The 17,387-nt window shown below is 44.6% G+C and overlaps 1 protein-coding gene and 1 long non-coding RNA gene across 2 annotated transcripts in view; one reads left to right on the top strand and one right to left on the bottom strand.

The window, feature by feature from the left end:
* The window catches only part of LOC111260253 (uncharacterized), an 11,357-nt gene extending 8,207 nt beyond the window's left edge, over nt 1-3,150 (bottom strand). Inside the window, exon 1 of the long non-coding RNA XR_002680206.1 lies at nt 2,869-3,150. This is a non-coding gene — a long non-coding RNA (uncharacterized LOC111260253). The remainder of the gene's footprint in view (nt 1-2,868) is intronic.
* LOC111260250 (uncharacterized) overlaps nt 1-16,666 on the top strand; it is a 51,034-nt gene extending 34,368 nt beyond the window's left edge. The window contains exons 4-7 of the mRNA XM_022832849.2: nt 4,467-4,484; nt 5,192-5,412; nt 14,541-14,937; nt 15,062-16,666. Of these exons, the coding sequence (XP_022688584.2) occupies nt 4,467-4,484; nt 5,192-5,412; nt 14,541-14,937; nt 15,062-15,597 (1,172 nt within the window). The 3' untranslated portion in view covers nt 15,598-16,666. The remainder of the gene's footprint in view (nt 1-4,466; nt 4,485-5,191; nt 5,413-14,540; nt 14,938-15,061) is intronic.
* Nucleotides 16,667-17,387: the final 721 nt, after the last annotated feature.

The raw sequence follows: 17,387 nt of genomic DNA on the forward strand, positions 1-17,387 counted from the left end.
GAGGAATGATATATATGGTTTTGCGGTTGTATAGTCCAATTGATAATAGTGATGGTGCTGGGGGTGCCCAAACGCCCGTTATATACGTCCATGGCGGTCTCCTAACGATAGGGTTGGTATACTGAAATCATTATTAGTGACTCTGTCCTCCCTGTGCAATAAAGGAAATGATACACGAGATAATATAAAGGAGCCCGTAATTTTACTTTGTTTCTTCATTTGGTTTGTTGACTGTACTTCCAACATAGTGGGCCTCTGCATAAAATTCTGTGTTAATACTTTTCTAGACCCCTAATTATCTATGTTATATGTATATATTGAAATCTTTTATCTGCCATAGATTTTTCATTGGTACATCTCTTTTCCTTCTGTTTTCGTATGTTTGAAAACGATATGTTTTACTGATCGAGTTCTAATCGACAGCTGTGTAGCGACTAGTATCCGACCATTTCATCCTCTGGACCTGAACGCTTGCTTTTAATTCACTGTTGTTTGCGGTAGTCAACAGAGATAAACACACACATAATCGTGAATAAATGTGTCTGCAATTGTAATTTAATTAACTGTTTCCGTCAACGCGGCACAACCGTTATCTCAATGCGCTCAGTTGACTCAGGTCGTGGTCTTCACAAAACAACAACGACCCTGTCGATTGCCACACGACAAATCGGCGCAGGCGTCAATAGATGAAAAAAGTATTTTGTACATTCGGAAGCGGTGGTGATGACCACTGAGGATGTAGCCGTAACTATCAAAGTGAGCCATCAGCGGCAGATAGCAAAAGGAATAACCATGGCGACAAGAGCTGCTGCCGCCGGTGCCGCCGCCGCCGCCGCCGCAGCTGCTAAAAGGAATAATTTGTAGTGGAAGTGAGCGTTCAAGTCCGGCACGTATATTACTGGATTGGCAGACACACGCGTGCTCAAATACAAATCGTCGACAGACCAGCGAACCGTCCTGGTTGCGTCGGCCCCTAGGGACCACCCCGGGAGTGCAGCCGACCCGATCGGTGTTGCCGGCGCTTATCCCGACCGACCAGCAGTAACAAAGATGATATAGCCAAGTACCAACACGTCATTCGAAGATAGAAAGTGACGCTGCTCATCCTACAGCAGCGTTATGTATCGTAAGCGAACGACGCGTACGCGGCCCCTCGACGAGGAACAGCGCCAGCTTAAACCTTCCCGCCGCGGCGACGACGACGGCGACACCGTCGCTGGCTGCCAGACGCCATTACTGCGAGCAAACGACACCTTCGACTTCGTTGCGGCTGCTGACGAAAATTCAACGAACAGTCATAGAATGAGAGCAATTTGATACAACGATATAGAATGGCGAGTCTTCGTGAGCATTTCTCGGTCTTGCCTTCAAACGCTCGCTCTTTTGTTGCTTTTTATCATCTCAGTCACCATCATCTGTGTTATTGAATTATGATAATTGGTTTCTAATCGGCCCCTACCCCCATCTTTTTTAGCTAAGACGAACATCGGGGACCCTCAGCAGTGAGCCGAAATATGACGATGGCATAAAAGGGAGCAGCAGCAGCAGCAGCAGCCAGCCAGTGCTAACAAAGAACAGATAGCTGCTATAACAATAACAATAAAATGAAAGGAAAACGACGAGATTGAGTCATTACGGTAACACACACAATAGCGAAAAGCGGCTACCAACGAAGACGGTAGAAGAGTAACAAAAAATTGAATTTGTTTGGGAGCGAACTGCATACACACCGGATCGAGGTGGAACTCTACCTAAAACGTAACTACAGGCCAATGCAGTCATTGTCAACGGGGAAAGACAGACCAACTAGTTCTATCTTTTGTTCACTTAACAACGTGGTCATGCTCGTGACCCTGTTGTTGGTATCCGTATACTGTGCGATCCTAAATCGAGTAGCAACGAAGACTGTTATTGCCCTTTAGCCTGATTGATTGCCCTAGTGTTGATTAATAAAACATTAGTAGTTACGTGCGGAGCGTCAGAGATAAGTCACTATTTCCAAACACGTAACCGCACCCGTGGCTCTATACTAGCTACGTTGATCTATGCAACAATAAAATAGGATTGGCATTTATTTTCAAGTTAGGTAAGAGGAACTTTTGAACGTTTTCGGAATGAAAAGAAATCCCGAATGATAGGCCCTCTCTCTCTCTCTCTCTCTCTCTCTCTCTATATATATATATATATATATATATATATATATCTAAAGTTACCAACTGAGTAGGTTATCTATATTCGTAAAATTACATTTTATGTTGATCCATGTAGAAAAGTAAAAGGACCTTGCAGTTTTACCTAGAATATAAGTTAAATTCAGTTTCTTCTTCGCTAAATAAGCGGAACTTAATACACACCATATGGCAAACCTGAGCCATTATGTATTTTTGCAGCAAAGTCAAAAAAGTTAAGCGACAAATTGTACAGCGTATAAAACACAATAATCAAAATCAATCATCATCAATAAGAAAATTCTTGACCATATCATTTATGCATTTGTAAAATGCTACTATTTCAGTTGTAAATTGTACTGTACCCCCGTAAGACTATGGTATCGATAAGTATGGAAGAATAAAAAAGAGAAAATAGACTTCGGGACCACTCATAACACAGTGCTGTGTCGATCCAATATCTAGCAACTAAAATGAATGAAACGAATGGCTGCTTTCGATCCCTTAAGGAGTCGGAGTCTTCGCTGGTGTCGAGGATCGAAGTTGTTGTCAGCGACCTCAGACCGCAGTGTATTTATCATGAAGCGTATTATACAACATAAATTCATACACAGTTCTCTTCAGTCACTCGCCCCTCCAACCCTTCGTTCCTCACGCCTAGGTAAACAATTGCTGCGTTTCATAGACTGTCAATACTCACGTATGTGTACGTTTTACATTCTTGTTCAGCGCGATATATACGGCAACAGGCTGCATCGCTCGCCATCTTGATCTTAGCCTGTCAACCAATTTGTGCACAACGCGAGAAATATTGTATACAAGCCGTCCGTCGACGTTAATCTGTGATTCACGTAGACGCGATATGCAGAAATAATCGAGAAGAGCACCCGCACCGATAAAAACAACGACAAAGTACAAGAACGTTCCCTCCTGATCCGTTACTGTTTGTAATTGAGCAACAAAAATGAGGATCAAGCGTTCACGTCGTAGCAGCAGTATTAACAACGACAGAATGAATAGCACTTAAATACCAAACAGCTAAAACAGACGAGTACTGACCTCTCTCCATCCGTCGAAACCTGTCGGAAAGGCAGTCGGCGGCAGCACTAAGTCAAAGCTATTGATGGGCGTTGACTTTGTGTCTGATCCGTCCGGATCGCCGACGAGAGCCGTCCGACAAAACGCCCCATCGATTTAAATTCACACGCCCGCCGTTGTTGTGCCCATTCGTTCGGTGTATGCTAGACCACTCGCTACTTCTGCTGCTGCTACTCGAATCGCTTATACTACTAGTAGTACTATATGTACGTAATGCCGTTGACGCCAGCAAGAATGACGTGCGAAACGCTGGCGGGGGAGACGATGCTCAGATGCTCGTCCGAGAAAGAACGCGGATGCCATAGAACCACGTCGAGTACACGAGGTACTTGTGATAGCAGTCGTTGTAGTGGTATTATTACGGCCAAAGTAGGTGACGGCCTTTTGATACAAAGAATTCAAGAAGACGCTTAATAGCGAGATAAACGGGGAATGAATATGAAAGCTTAGTCTAAGTACTACCGGAAGTAAGCGGACGAGCCTTTAATAATGTTTTCTGTCCTCTGCTTAAGCGCCTCCTTTGCCTCGCGCTATGCTGCTAAGTGTTAGAAATCGCTAATATTGCCGTAGCTGCTGCTGATTGTAGTTTACATGCAGATATTTCCCTTTTTCCGTTGCTGGCCCCGAAAAACGATGCGTGCGACAACCACGCGTATCTGTTGTCGGCTGTTTTGATCAGACGACTTTGATTGTCCTGATCTGGCCTGTCCGACTTGCGAGACCTTGCCGATTTTCGAATTAGTACAGCCGACAGCTATCCATGCAACGAACGAAGTCCATTTGGCCGTTTGTCGTCTTCGTTAAGTTCTTATTGTCTACTTCTTAAGCCGCTGCTACTCCACTTGCCTGTTTTGATGCATATGTGTCTCTGTATTTCGTTGACCTTTTCATACGCGGCATTTTTTGCGCGCACATCAACATTCCGTGGTCCCATGGTGTTCTTCGGAATAGGCCGGTTCATCGTAAGGCTTACCGAGTCCGTCGCTCGTCGTGCACAATGAACAATCCAGCAAATGACGATTTTCATCTGCAAGAGTCGCGACCATTGCCTAATGTCTGTTGTTTAAGCCAAGCCGGAGGAAAGGAGGCTGATCGTGCGAGCATTAATGTTATTGTGCAGGTATTGGCAGAAGTAGCGGTAACGGCAGCCGATGAGGTAAACCGCTGTACCGCGTTACTTCTCCATGAGGAATGTAAAAGTCAGCCATTCCATAGATAGTTGGCGGGCAATCATTTTTTTTTAGCATCAGAGGGGCGGCCCTTTTAGAGGTAAGGGCCGGGAAGGGGTCAAAGGTGTCTGACGCCGCACCCTAAAAATTCGTCTCCCGACTTAATTGAATGGGGAGAAATTTACGTCAGAAAAGCTGAGAAAAACGCTAACGTGAGGCCAAAGACATACAACACACGAAGGTAATATCAAGCGCCAATAATGACATAATTACGGCAACTTTGCCTAGATATCCTGATTGTTACTACGACGACGACGACGACTTGTATGGTCATTTGGCTCTTTTTAATTGCGAAAATAACCAGGGTTCAATATCGGGTAGCAGCACGCGATAAGCACGGAGTGAACTTGCTGAGACGGCATGATAGTAGCTTGCTCGCGTAATGTCTACGTGTGCATATAGTGTGCAAGCATGTCTTTTGGCAAAGGACTCCTTTGTCAGTTTGAGGATAATTTGAAATTACGTTAATAGTAATAATTCAATGAATATGTACACGATAAATATATTATTATCGATTCAAAATACGGGCGCGAGCAAACTGCTACTTCTTCCGAATGGCGGCAAGCTTGCCGAGCCATCTTCTGCACAGCACCCGATAATTTTCCGATCGTTGTTCCGTTTATTAGTTGACTCTGTGATACTGCTTCGTGTAACTGTAGATAACTCTAAGCTGTGCGTGAATGATTGGATTTACAGCAAGCCTCGATCTCGATGATAACAACTCTGGTGCTTCGTCGGAGCAGGAAGATGGCGAGGTCGGGATCACGCTCAAAAGAAAACAACGGAGATCGCGGACGACATTTACGGCACAACAGCTGGATGAGCTAGAGCGTACGTTCGAGCGAACTCAATACCCGGACATCTATACCCGTGAGGAAGTAGCCCAGCGGACTCGTCTCACCGAGGCTCGTGTGCAAGTGGGTATCCTGGCTAAATCCTGTGAGACCGAATCATTTCGAGTTTAAATTCGAAACATTAAGAGAACTGCCACTTACTAGGTTACTTGTTCCAATTAGAGGACAAGTATAGATAACAGCTGAACCTGGAAATCCTCAAAGTGTCACACAAATGCTAACTGGCGTATCAAGTCAAGGTCCATTCGTGATACCGCATCTGGCTAAAATTAAATGTTATTCTTTAAAGTGTATTTCAACAGTAAATTGTTGAAGCGACAGTGTGACTATTTAATATAAATAATATTTTACGCGAAAGATCAACTCTCAGATATGTGCTTACCTCAGCTAGCAATAGACACAACACAGAGAACTATACACATGAGCAACAATTATGATCGATCCCCTTGTTCAACGCTGGCGTTGCATGACGCTTATCTTAATATAGGCAATCCTTCTTCTGTTTCTGACGAACGGCATGATTTCACTTAAAGAAAGTGCGAACGGTTCAGGTACCGTTGCTTCCCTACAGATCCCGACTCTTCTGACGAAATTAGCATAAGTATCTTCTGTAACTAAAAAAGATTCCTATGTGATATATATATCCAAAAACTCACTAAGGTGCTATACTTCGATAGTTTTAGGCATAGATGAATATGTACAATGGTTTTATGTTATCAAGATCTGTTTCGCAGAGGGAGTGTCGTAAGCGTGGTTGCGTGGATTACCTTGAAAAAGAAGAAAAAGGGCCGCGTACTAGAGGTCCTCGATCTACCAGTTCGTCCATAGACGATTCACAGTTCGTTAACTAACCATTCAGTTAACTGAATGAAAATTGCCGTGTTGTCCTAATTGATTGTGGCCACTCGAAGTTCCCCCGCTTAACTAGCCTGTCATGTCTAACCGCCCGTATTGTCGGCTTCACTAGATCTTAAATCTGTACCTATCGTAATCTTTCAGTTTCTCGGTACCCTATCCCTGTCCGAGTGTCAAAAACTTTCCCCTTCTATTTGTAGGTTACAAAAATGTCCTTCGGCCTTCCTATCGCTAAAATTTCGAACACTCATCGCTGTTTCACACAGATACAGACATTCAACTACGGTACACCATACAACAGTTGTGTTGTGCAGGACAACTTTCGCTAAATTATCCAGTGTTTTTCTCAAAGGGCGAATTTTATTACTGCTGGATCCGTACAATTCACGTTTATCTCTAGTCCGAGTTAAGGTTTTAAGCTGTGAACCATTAGCCCGTATATCTACGTGTAACGCTGTCGTATTTCTGACGCGGTGGCGTTAAAGACGATGTAAGCTTTACGTGCAAACCACCGCATTCTTTCTTCGAGGGTCGTTCGTGTAACTTGTTTCACTCGTTTCTGAGCAGAGTTTAATGTGATCTGGTCGGTCTAATTGGTAAATAAGTGCCGCTGACACTAATTATTCGAAATTAAGTGACAAAATGATAGATTATCTTTACAAGGGTTGGTCGTCAGACCGAGCCGTTGGGCCGTCAGGCAGTGAACTAGTACGCTCGATACGTGCAGCAGAATTTAGAAGGAACTGTAAAGCAGGCCTGCCGGCAGGGGGTACAGGCGTTTTGGCGCAGTACAAGATACTAGCTTGTGTGGCCGTCGAGGGGCAGATGAGGTAGGTAATTGGTCTATGCTATGAAAAATTGTTGTTTCTCAAAACCAAAGATAACCAGGCTTATAGCGTGCCTTCTACAGGACACGTGTTACGCATAGTAATGCCTATGCAGACGACACAAGGTAGGTGGTAGCTTTCTGCTGGCGCCTGTTCTAGTTGTTAAGAATGAAAGTGTACCGTTGTTTTCATATTCTGATACAAATAAAAACAACAGAATCGTACTTGATCAGTGAAATTCGTTTGTAATTGGACTTGATTTTTAATGATGTTTCATTTTGGCTAAAGGACTAGTAGGTTCAATTGGTTTTCATCAGAGGTAGATGATCTTATTATGGATTATTCGGATTTGTATCACCGGAATACCGGCAGGCTCAGAAACAAGTTTCTTTTTATACCGACACACTTAGAATGCACTTAATCTAAAGGGCTAAGTCCTTAGCGTTCCACTAATTTCATGTTCGGTGTTACATAAAGATAGATGCTGAGAATGTATCTAACGTTACCATTTATTGTAAACCCTCAATCTCCTATAATAATTATGAACGCTTTATCTATCTTAGTGCATCATTCAGGCAACAAAAAAGGTGCAGATAGGCTTGCCCGATTTTGTGCTTCTTAAGTATCAATCATTCGGCTTGTGTTAACGTTGTAACGCTATTGTACGTTTAGCTGTACTATGTTCCAAAATTCTACAATTGTATACGCTAGTCCAGTGGTACTTCTATTGTCCTCGTGTACGTACGTATTGTTTTATTAGGATGGCAACGCTCTGCTAGGTACCGATTTTGCATGCCCTATAGCACTGATCGCATATAGTTGTGAGAGTAGGCATCTCTTTTTGTACATATCTGTCGTGTCCGAAGTTAACCAAGGCGGCGTTTGCTTCGTCGAAGACGGGGCATTTAGCTGTCACCGGTCTGGTGCTATTTTTACTATGACACGGAAGAACGCTTCGAAACGGTGAGCCACTTTGACCTTGTCGGCCGCTGAGACACTATGCCCCTCGAAGTACTTCAGTCTGAGATGTTGTTTGGGTGCTACAACGGAACCTCACAGCGGCGCTCTATTTTATTTGATGTCATTGGCCACATCTGGTGCCGTACTATACTCCCAGAATACCCACAATATCTCCGAGTCAAGCGAGCATAGGTGGATAGAAGGCTTTGAGCCACTTGATCTGCCGATCGAACAATTTGTTTGCACTTTAATGTAGACAGCTTTACAGCCAGGCATGGCGACCGGTACCATTTATCTATCAGCCGTCTAACCTTGACGATGTCGATGTCCAAACCAATCGATTGTCGTCCACGTAGCTGCCATGACCCAATGACTACCAGAACTTATATAACGACCAATATAATGAAGAAAGACATTCTCTCAATATCTTATTCATATCATACGGTTACGGCTGACTGTTATTGTTAGAACGTTTTTTTTGTATTGTTCATACCATAATAAGTAGGTAAGTTAACAGTTCTAATTCATCTTGCATTTTTTTTGCGAAGTTATAATAAAATAGGACTTTTCAACCTGAATGGACAATCGACAATCCCGCCACGTGCTCTCGTTCAGACAGATAGGCGACTGGCTGGCTTCCAACACGAAATGAACCATCTGTCTCTGTCCGGGTCTGAACCTAGAGCCCAACGTGTGCCTACGATTAGCAGGAGAATAAGTTACCGTTAGTTTTCATCTAACGCCTTATTGCAATCGTCCTTTTGTTGGCAAAGAGGTTCCAGGCTGAGCAGTGATGGAAGCAGCTATAAGCCTATCGTACTTCACCCGTGCCACATATTCATTACCATTCAGTACCAGAATTCAAGGCAATTTTCTTACGTTTTTCTTTCATCATCTTTGATTTTTTTGCTTGGCAAATAGGACAGCTACCGCAAATTGGCCTGCTGTCTTTTTTTAACAACTCAATGTTGAGCGTTGTCTGAAAACGTACGCTATCTTCGTTATTTTCATCATCGACGTTAATCACAGCCGACGGTAGTGACAATCGCCGAAGCGTCGTTGTTCAAAAATCCAAATTTATCATCATTTCGCTACCGACCAGCCGATACAACTTGTCGCGGCCGTGCTAATAGAAGCAGAAAGCGTAGAATTAGTACAGACAGTAGATGCTTAAGTTCAAGTTATCGGCGATCCGTAACCTGCCGTTGGCTTTCATGGGTCCTTGCCTACTTCCTCATTTCCCTTTCATTGTTTTCCGCAGCATATCTACATAAAATATAACCATTGTAGTGTTCGTTGTTTGTAAAAAATTGTTGTCGTTGTCTGATACAGGGGTAAACAGCGGCTCGTTTTTGACAAAGCGTCTCTATTATCGACTGGCGGCGCCGAGCGGTACGGATAAAGAGCTTCATACACCGCCGTAGGGAGCCATACGTCGCGTTTTGACTTCGACGCTGGCTAATGCTATAGGCAGCGTCCGACACCCTTTGTCCGGGTCCTCGGTTCTCGCCGCCCCGAAACCGTCTACGTATAATTTAATACATTGCTAGCGGTTAGCTGCTTGTTTTCTTTCTTTGCCTTCAATCCGACTTGTTCCGAAGTCGTCGTGAGTGGTTATTGTTCAGATATCGACGACCGCTAGGCCGCCAGACTAGTCGGTCCGTCGACCGTTTTGAAGTAAACTCCGCAGATAGGCGCCGACAGAAGTTAGGCCAAATGAAAGTAAATAAATAAAAAAAACAAGCGTCGACGTTGAAGGGCGAGAAGTCGACACTCGCCAAATGATCGACGCGGCATGTTTATATATTTCACAGCTGCTGTAGCTGTTCGTGTTGCAGTTATTGTTGCGATGTGACATTTAATGGCCTGCAATCATCGCCTCAGTTAGGAAGACTCGACGAGGTATACGACGAGGTCTTCTGTATTTACCGTTTCGTAAAGGACGCACGCCCTATTCGGCTAGACATAAAGAAGCAGAAAATATGGTTAGCATTGTCACAGCCAGCTTTACCTTATCGAAGGAGTGTACTATATTTATAGAATAGCCATTAATGGGACCCATATGACTAGAGAATGATAAGTTTTGTTTGGGTATCATATTAAGATTTTCAAATCATTCTATAATTCGTTCGACTATATATAGGAGATAGTCTTAAATAACGGTATTCTGTGGCTGCCTGAAGTACTCAAATGGTAAAAATAAAACTGCGTGCCTAGCAGACAACGAGTAATCGCTTGGTCGGCTAATGTTTGCCCACTTTTGCTTATCGTCCATACAGTCGACGATACCCTTCATTTTTCTTTCATATTTCATGACCGTCTTTTGTTTTTGATTGCTTTGTTTCAGCTTAAATTTGCTTACATATTTTTTTCCGTTTTTGTTTTGGTCTGATTGCCATATTTTTTTGCTGAGCGGATCCGATGTGTTACAAGTCACACATCGTTGACGCCAGTTGTATGACTAGAACCCTTTGTTGTTAGCTTCTTAACTCTTAATTGTATTGGCGGTGTATATTTACTTGAAAACTCTCCGGGATAAAAAAAAGAAGTGCTCAGTGGCTGGGGCGCACGGTTGGGATTGTCATACAGTGTGATGTAGTGAAGACTTGTATAGACAACGTTTGGTAGCAGCCGGCGTGAGTGATCATGATGGTCATAATGACGGGTATGTTTTGTGATAGCAATGCAAACAGCCCAAACCTGAGTTTTTTGCTGAGATGCAGAAGCAGAAGTTCTGATTCTAAACAGAATAAGAAAACTAGTCGACAGAAATGGCGGGTAACTGAGCGGGTCTGCGGCAGCCCACCCGGACGGATGGACCGACCCTTTTTACCTCAGATACTTGTAGGCCTACTTCACAACCAAGTTATGACATGTACTTTGTCGGACTGATGCTGCTATTCGTTGTCTGACCGTCCTTCCACCCCTTGATCTATCGGTGCGTGTAGCGGTCAACCTCCCTGCATGTTTCTGCTTCACACCTTTGTGAGGTGTCTACGAGAGTCGCGCGAGCGTCAGAGCGGGCGTGCTGAAGTCGTGCTGTTCAGGATTTCGCTCCGTGAAGCCGCTGGCGTATGATGTTCCTCTATATTCACTCACTGTTGTTGCTGCTGCTGCTATCTCCTCGTTGGGTTTAGGTGTTAGCCACCAGCAGTCACTTGTTGAATGTCAGGCGTTTACCTAACGCTGGCGGCTCGTCATAAGATGACGGAAACCCGTCAGAAAGCCGACGTCGGTGGGCGGTCAATAACAAGCCGAAGAAGTCGATAGGCCTTTGTCGCCTGCCTCTAGTCATTGCCATGAGACCGCACCGACATGGAACAACGTATCAACTAGAGGTACGTATCGAACCGACCGACTAGCTGACGCGCTGCACATCAGTCAGTGTATTACACAGGCAACTATTGATGCCACTGCGCGTCGTTACGAAATGGATAGGCAACAACGGCGCGTGTCTTCATGAAGGTTCAGAGCCATTAGGCCTTGGCTAAATCTTCAACCACGCGCCAGCTGAACTAACTAAACTAAGCTGAAGCAGCAGAACGCTCTCTGAGCTCTTGGCGGCGCTAGCTGTATTTAAGGTGCCAATTGGGACTTCTGATTGATTGTTCTCTAGGTATCCGTTTGGCTGATAACTGTCCAAAGGATCCCTCTCGTTGTGATCAAGTGGCGGCAGCGACGGTTTCTCTTCATCGCAGCTGACCAACTAGCAACAATCAGTCAGGTATCCTAGCAGCGACAGAGCACGTGTTTCCTTTATCCTTTGGCTGATCGAGCGTTCAAATCGGAGAGGTACTTGATCGGAAAGCCGCTTCATGTTCTCGGTGGAACAGCTTTCGTTTCGACTCTTTGACACTCTACAGACCATCGTGGCACACGAATTGCTCCACGAAGGCATCTCATCTTCATTTTTGTTGTCTTTTGCTCCTTTCTTCCACTGTTCGTTTGAGCTTTATAAACATACGTTTTCAGTTGGATGGGTGCTGCTGTTAATGTAGATGCGGATTCCCTCATTAAATTCGTTTGCTGATCCGTTCATCGATCGAACTGTGTCCTTCGAAAGCACTTGTCGGTTTCTCGGTAGTTAAATCCGGTTAAGTTATGATCGTATCGATGCTTGCCGCATACGAAGCACGGGCGTAATCGCTAGCTACTCAAGTTGTGCTTCGATAGATGGTAAGACGATAACTGGAACGGCGTATTCATGCGGGTATGCCCGAGCATAGGTTACATTTTGCTAGAAGGCCTTCTGTCAGATTCCGTATTGAATCCGAGCTCGATTAATGAAACATGAGTTACCGGTATTCTCAATGGCATCAGTGCTTATACAGACACGCAGTGCTTCACTATTTGTCATGCTCAAAATGTGATTTGTTGCTATTTAGTAAACGCCCTTTCCACGAAGTGACTGCAGACGCTGCTAAGTAACTCTGTCAGTAGCGTGTGCCGGGTGCACGAAGGACGACGTACTTCACAACATAGATTCATACCTGACAAAAGTAAATGGACTCTTTCACGTCGCCGGTTTACAGTGGGCGACGATATCTTCCTGTGAATGCGCGCAATCTGTTTCGGTTAGGTGTCCATTAGAACAATGTTGTGTTGTAAAATCTTTGTTAAAACCTGTCAGTCTAGTAGTTTGGCCTTATTGTACTCTATGTTTATGTGATAGGTTTACAACGTCTTAAAATCGCCCTCCTTCCGACAAGCTTTTCCATTTCAGGTTACGTGTACTAGAAATCCGTGCCAATAGAACAAATCGTGCATCGTAGCTGGCCACACAGATTCGAGTTCATAGAAGGCTATACGTTCAGAAGAACATATGGCTTGGCATGTCAACTGACTGACCTTACAGCTGCTCTGCGCTTCGACATTCATCTGTTACTGACTAATTCTCAGATCATTTGTTTTATCCAACAATCCCCTGTCCTAATCGCCCTATGGGTCTATCTCACTTTTACTCGCAAAGCGTTTGCATGAGCCGAGCCGGATATACAGTCGTAATATTTCACTACTAGCACTAGAGTAAACGTCTCAAGTTTTACGTGCGTCCCAATTCTACACCTAGTCAAATGTCGTGTTAGCAAAGGGCCAAGAAGAAAATGTCTTTGAAACTGCTAGCCAGACACGTTCCCGCTCCACATTTCTACCATCTTCACAGGTTGTACGAGTGGTTAACTATTACAAATCCGCTATACAAGATCACGCATGCCGCACTCACGGCCGTTTACGCGGCGGCAATGTGGGTTTTTCGTTCTCACATCGTTCGCGTCTACAAGATGCGGCCATCTTCCTGTTTTTATCATACTGTTTTGGTCTCCTCGTGGAAGCACACGGTTTGAAAAAGAAGCGATAGAAAAAGAAAGGGGGAAGATGGATTCTGCAAGATTTGTGTGGAGTGTGTGTTTCCTGCCGACTGTGTATACAACGGCAACGCTAGCAGTGGCGCTGTTCGTTCGTCCTTTTGTCCATCTATTCGACTGTTGCTTGAGTTAATTCCATTTCACCCTGCCACCGAGTGATGTTCGCGGGCGGCAGGAGATCGCGGCACAACTCATCTCTCTCGGACTCCCTTTGCCGCTTTAGATCTTTGCCGCCCGCCCCTCCGTCGCTTGTTTGACGGCGTCGGCGGCGGCGGCGGCGGCGACCGCTGCGACTTAGCAGACTCAGAAGACGTGTCCAACACCGCGTATGTATACACACGGTCCCTCAGTCACATGCCCACTTTAGTGGGCATATGACTGAGTGTTTTCGTAATGTTCACTCGATTACCGATCAGCTTATGGAGTAAAGGAACACCCTACTATAGTCGCGGATTGGCCTTTATTTCACTAGACGTTACCAGGCCATGTGTACGCCATTTCATCGACGATCAGCGTCGACTGAACGAAGTGTAGTAGTTGTACGCGTTAGCGAACCGGAGTCGGTAGAGCTTTCGTGGCTACAGGCATCTCTCAGTAGTAGGCACCCGTTGGATTCTCTTTTTCTTCGCGAACACTTCCTTACTGTCGCGTACGAAGCAATCGGCTGGGTATTGAGATTTATTTCGCGTTTTCGATTCGGTGTTTCTATACGCTTTGCTTTTCTGTATCTTGTTACTCGTAAGCAGGCCAGTATAAGCATGGCGGGCCTTGACACAGCATTCAAATGGTCGAAAATCTTTTTTTCCGTTCTGCCCATAAGCACCCACCCACTTATGCGCGTTCGCACGAAGCAATGAGATTGAACGTACGTTGTCGACAAAGTTATGAGATCGAGAGAAAAAATAGGACGAAAAATTGGTCAGCGTCACTCAATGTGATCGTTACCTGCCAATGAGGCTAAACGTTTCGTATTAGTTTGATAAAACTGAGCCTTTTAATGGGTCCATTTCTAAAGGACAAGCTAAACGCTGATGAAGACGGCACTCCTGTTTGTATATAATCCGAAAATGAACAGATTATTAGATTCCTATATCAAATTCGTCTTTCGAAACCCTCGTTTCCCTTTTCCGTACGCTCACCCCGAGCGACTAACAACACGAGTTGCTATTATCGTGTCCCTTTATAGGTTTGGTTCAGTAATCGACGCGCTCGCTGGCGCAAACAAATTGGACATAACGGCCAACATCATCCTCAGACACATTCGGCTCATAGTGGTCACCCTGTGCACGCCGGTCATCATGGGACGCATCTGCCAGCTGTCGGTGGCTTTCCTGCCCTTGCTTCACCGTCGGTTTACTCCTCATCGGCCTACGGTGGCCTGCTCAACGAGGCGGTGTCCCCCCAATCCTCGCTTGGCCCTGGCACCGTCTACCATACATCAAACCCCACTCCTCAATCCCAACCTGGAGCGAGTCAGCAGCAGGCTGGGCCGCAACAGCAGCAAGATCAATGCTCAAGTGCAGCAAATGCGGCAAGCGCAAACGTGACTAGCACCGACAACACGAATCCACGCAACAACCATGGTATGAAAAGACAGAAAAACACATCTCATTATATTAGTTCTTTTTTTCAGTTAAACTACCCTTAGATCAGTTCTATGTAGCAAAAGCGATTTAAGCAGCATTTGTTCCTTTATTAATTTTTCAGAGTCGGATAGCGGACTCACATCGCATCCGTGCCGCGAGGACAGTGACTTGGCCTCATTGACAGCTACTAGTGGAGGTGGCCACTCGGAGAGCAGCACGGCTGGGCTTCAGCATCAGACCGGAGGTGCCTACCCCGCAGTGGGCGCATTAGGCCTTCATGCAGTGGGTGTTGGTGTTGGGGTGGGTCAGCTTGCCTCACAGGAATACCACTCACATGCAGTTACTCCGGCTGGAACAACCCACGGCCATGCCGCGATCGACGACCTCATGCCTTGGAACCGTCCGAACGCATGGCCCACCCAGGGCAGTATTGGCCAGGCCACTCAGGCGCCAGGAGTTAATAATCACCATATGTCGGCCGCGGCAGCAGCTATGTGTCATGGAGCTCCTACCCCGCAGAATGGAACTGCCACGTTTAACGAAGTATTCTCTCCAGCACCAGCTGCTAACGGCTACTTAACGGGGGCGGACTTTGGTCAGTTTTATTACCCGGGTGGGCAGTTGAGTGGAGCCGGTCTTCGAGGTTTGACACTCTAAAATCTCCGAGATAATACCAAGAGCTCCGCCTCTACCTTTGCACTAAATAGAGTAGCTTGAAGAAAAAAAAGAAGACACTACAACAATGATACATAATGGGCAAACGTGACCACGAGACGAAGAGTGGAATAGCTGTGAACGGAAAGCAAGCGAGATATTCACGATGTAAATATGTTGTGCGAGTGCCTATTTTTTTGTGACTGATAAAAGCAGATGTTGTTTCGAAGCGTTAAAAGGACGCTTCGTCAATATAACACAGTTAAAATTTTCTGCAGTTTCGGCCATTTTAATAGAAAGTGGGGCAGTAATGGTTTTTGCATTCGGCAGGATCGTATGAAATTAGACCTTCAGACCGTGTTCAATATGTTGAAAGATCAACAACCTCAGCCAGGTATCACTGATTTGGGAGTTCGGTAGATTTTCAATGGTATAGGAAATTTACTATATTGGCGTTTGCTGGAAGTTCCAATAGCAGATATGTTCAAAGTCAGGACTGCAACTGCATGTAACCTACTTCCTGTTAATACAAATATATCTCGTATGTTTCCTGTTTTATCAAATAGATTTCGTCGTCAATCTACTTGCTACTTCGGTGCAGTTACATCCAATTTGTTTGCACCATGTGCGTACGAATCTATCCATCTCCTCCTGCTACTGGAACTTAATCTAGGTTTGCGATATAAAGATCGTCAGTCAATTAGAGATTGAAGTGTCCTAGGAAACATCTGCTGCTGCAGGGATGACGAAGAGGATCACTGAGATTTGTTTAGAGCAGAAGGTGTTTGTGGATAATGTTTAGTGCAATTGTCATTGAAAAAAAAAACTGATACGACGGGTATTCAGTAAGGACGTGTACAAACTGACGCAGAGGGAGATGCTGTTTGGATTCATTCAGACATAATGGTAAATTATCAAGCGGCATGATTAATAGATGAGATCTAGGAATAGACGTTTCCCTTAAACCGCTCGTGTATGCACTTTAGCGGTACGCAGGGGAGAGCCAGCGTAAGCCGAAAACCAATAAACGTTATCGAAAATTGTAAATTTTATCTCAAGGGATACACGTACGGACAGATGGATACAATTACATATATATATATACATATATATATATATATATATATATATATGTGACTTTTATGATCGTAGAACACAACCTCACACGGTAAAATATAGCAACACACACATCTGATAATTGTAATTTATTCTGTAGACATGTATTACTTGGGAGAAAAGAGAGCGCGGGACAGTGCCACGAGATTTCTTCGTAATGTGATTTATTTATCTTGCAGGCTTCCTATCTGCAAAATGGCGTGAGAGCAAATACCTAAATATTCTGCCAGTTTGACCTTTGAATGTGCGACAAGCTGAAAAGGCTAAAAATACAAAATCGATGTCACTTTCCTTATTGTCCATTGTCAAAAGTGACATAAACCTAAGCATTTAACATTTAGATAAGATAACGTTGAACGGGCCCCATTCCAATTGATCATAGTATAAATAGCACTAGCGCAATATTTAAAAAGAACCGCCACATCACCGTCATTAGCACACTAGGACCCGCGGCCGATTTTGAAATACAAAGAGCATGTTATAATGCGATGCGCTGTCTGAATAATCGTTAAGGGGGTACTCGATAGATGTACCGCGAGAATTTTTCTTACGATGAAATCTCTCTATCTATAGCTGCAGCGAAAACGGGGTATGTATGAGTAGAAAAAGATGAGCTACTTAGTGCAGATCCTTCGTCGACGAGAAGCCATTCAATCGTCAGTTGAACTCGCTCGTTA

This window comes from Varroa jacobsoni, unplaced genomic scaffold (assembly GCF_002532875.2).
Source record: "Varroa jacobsoni isolate VJ856 unplaced genomic scaffold, vjacob_1.0 scaffold_416, whole genome shotgun sequence".
NCBI lineage: Eukaryota > Metazoa > Arthropoda > Arachnida > Mesostigmata > Varroidae > Varroa > Varroa jacobsoni.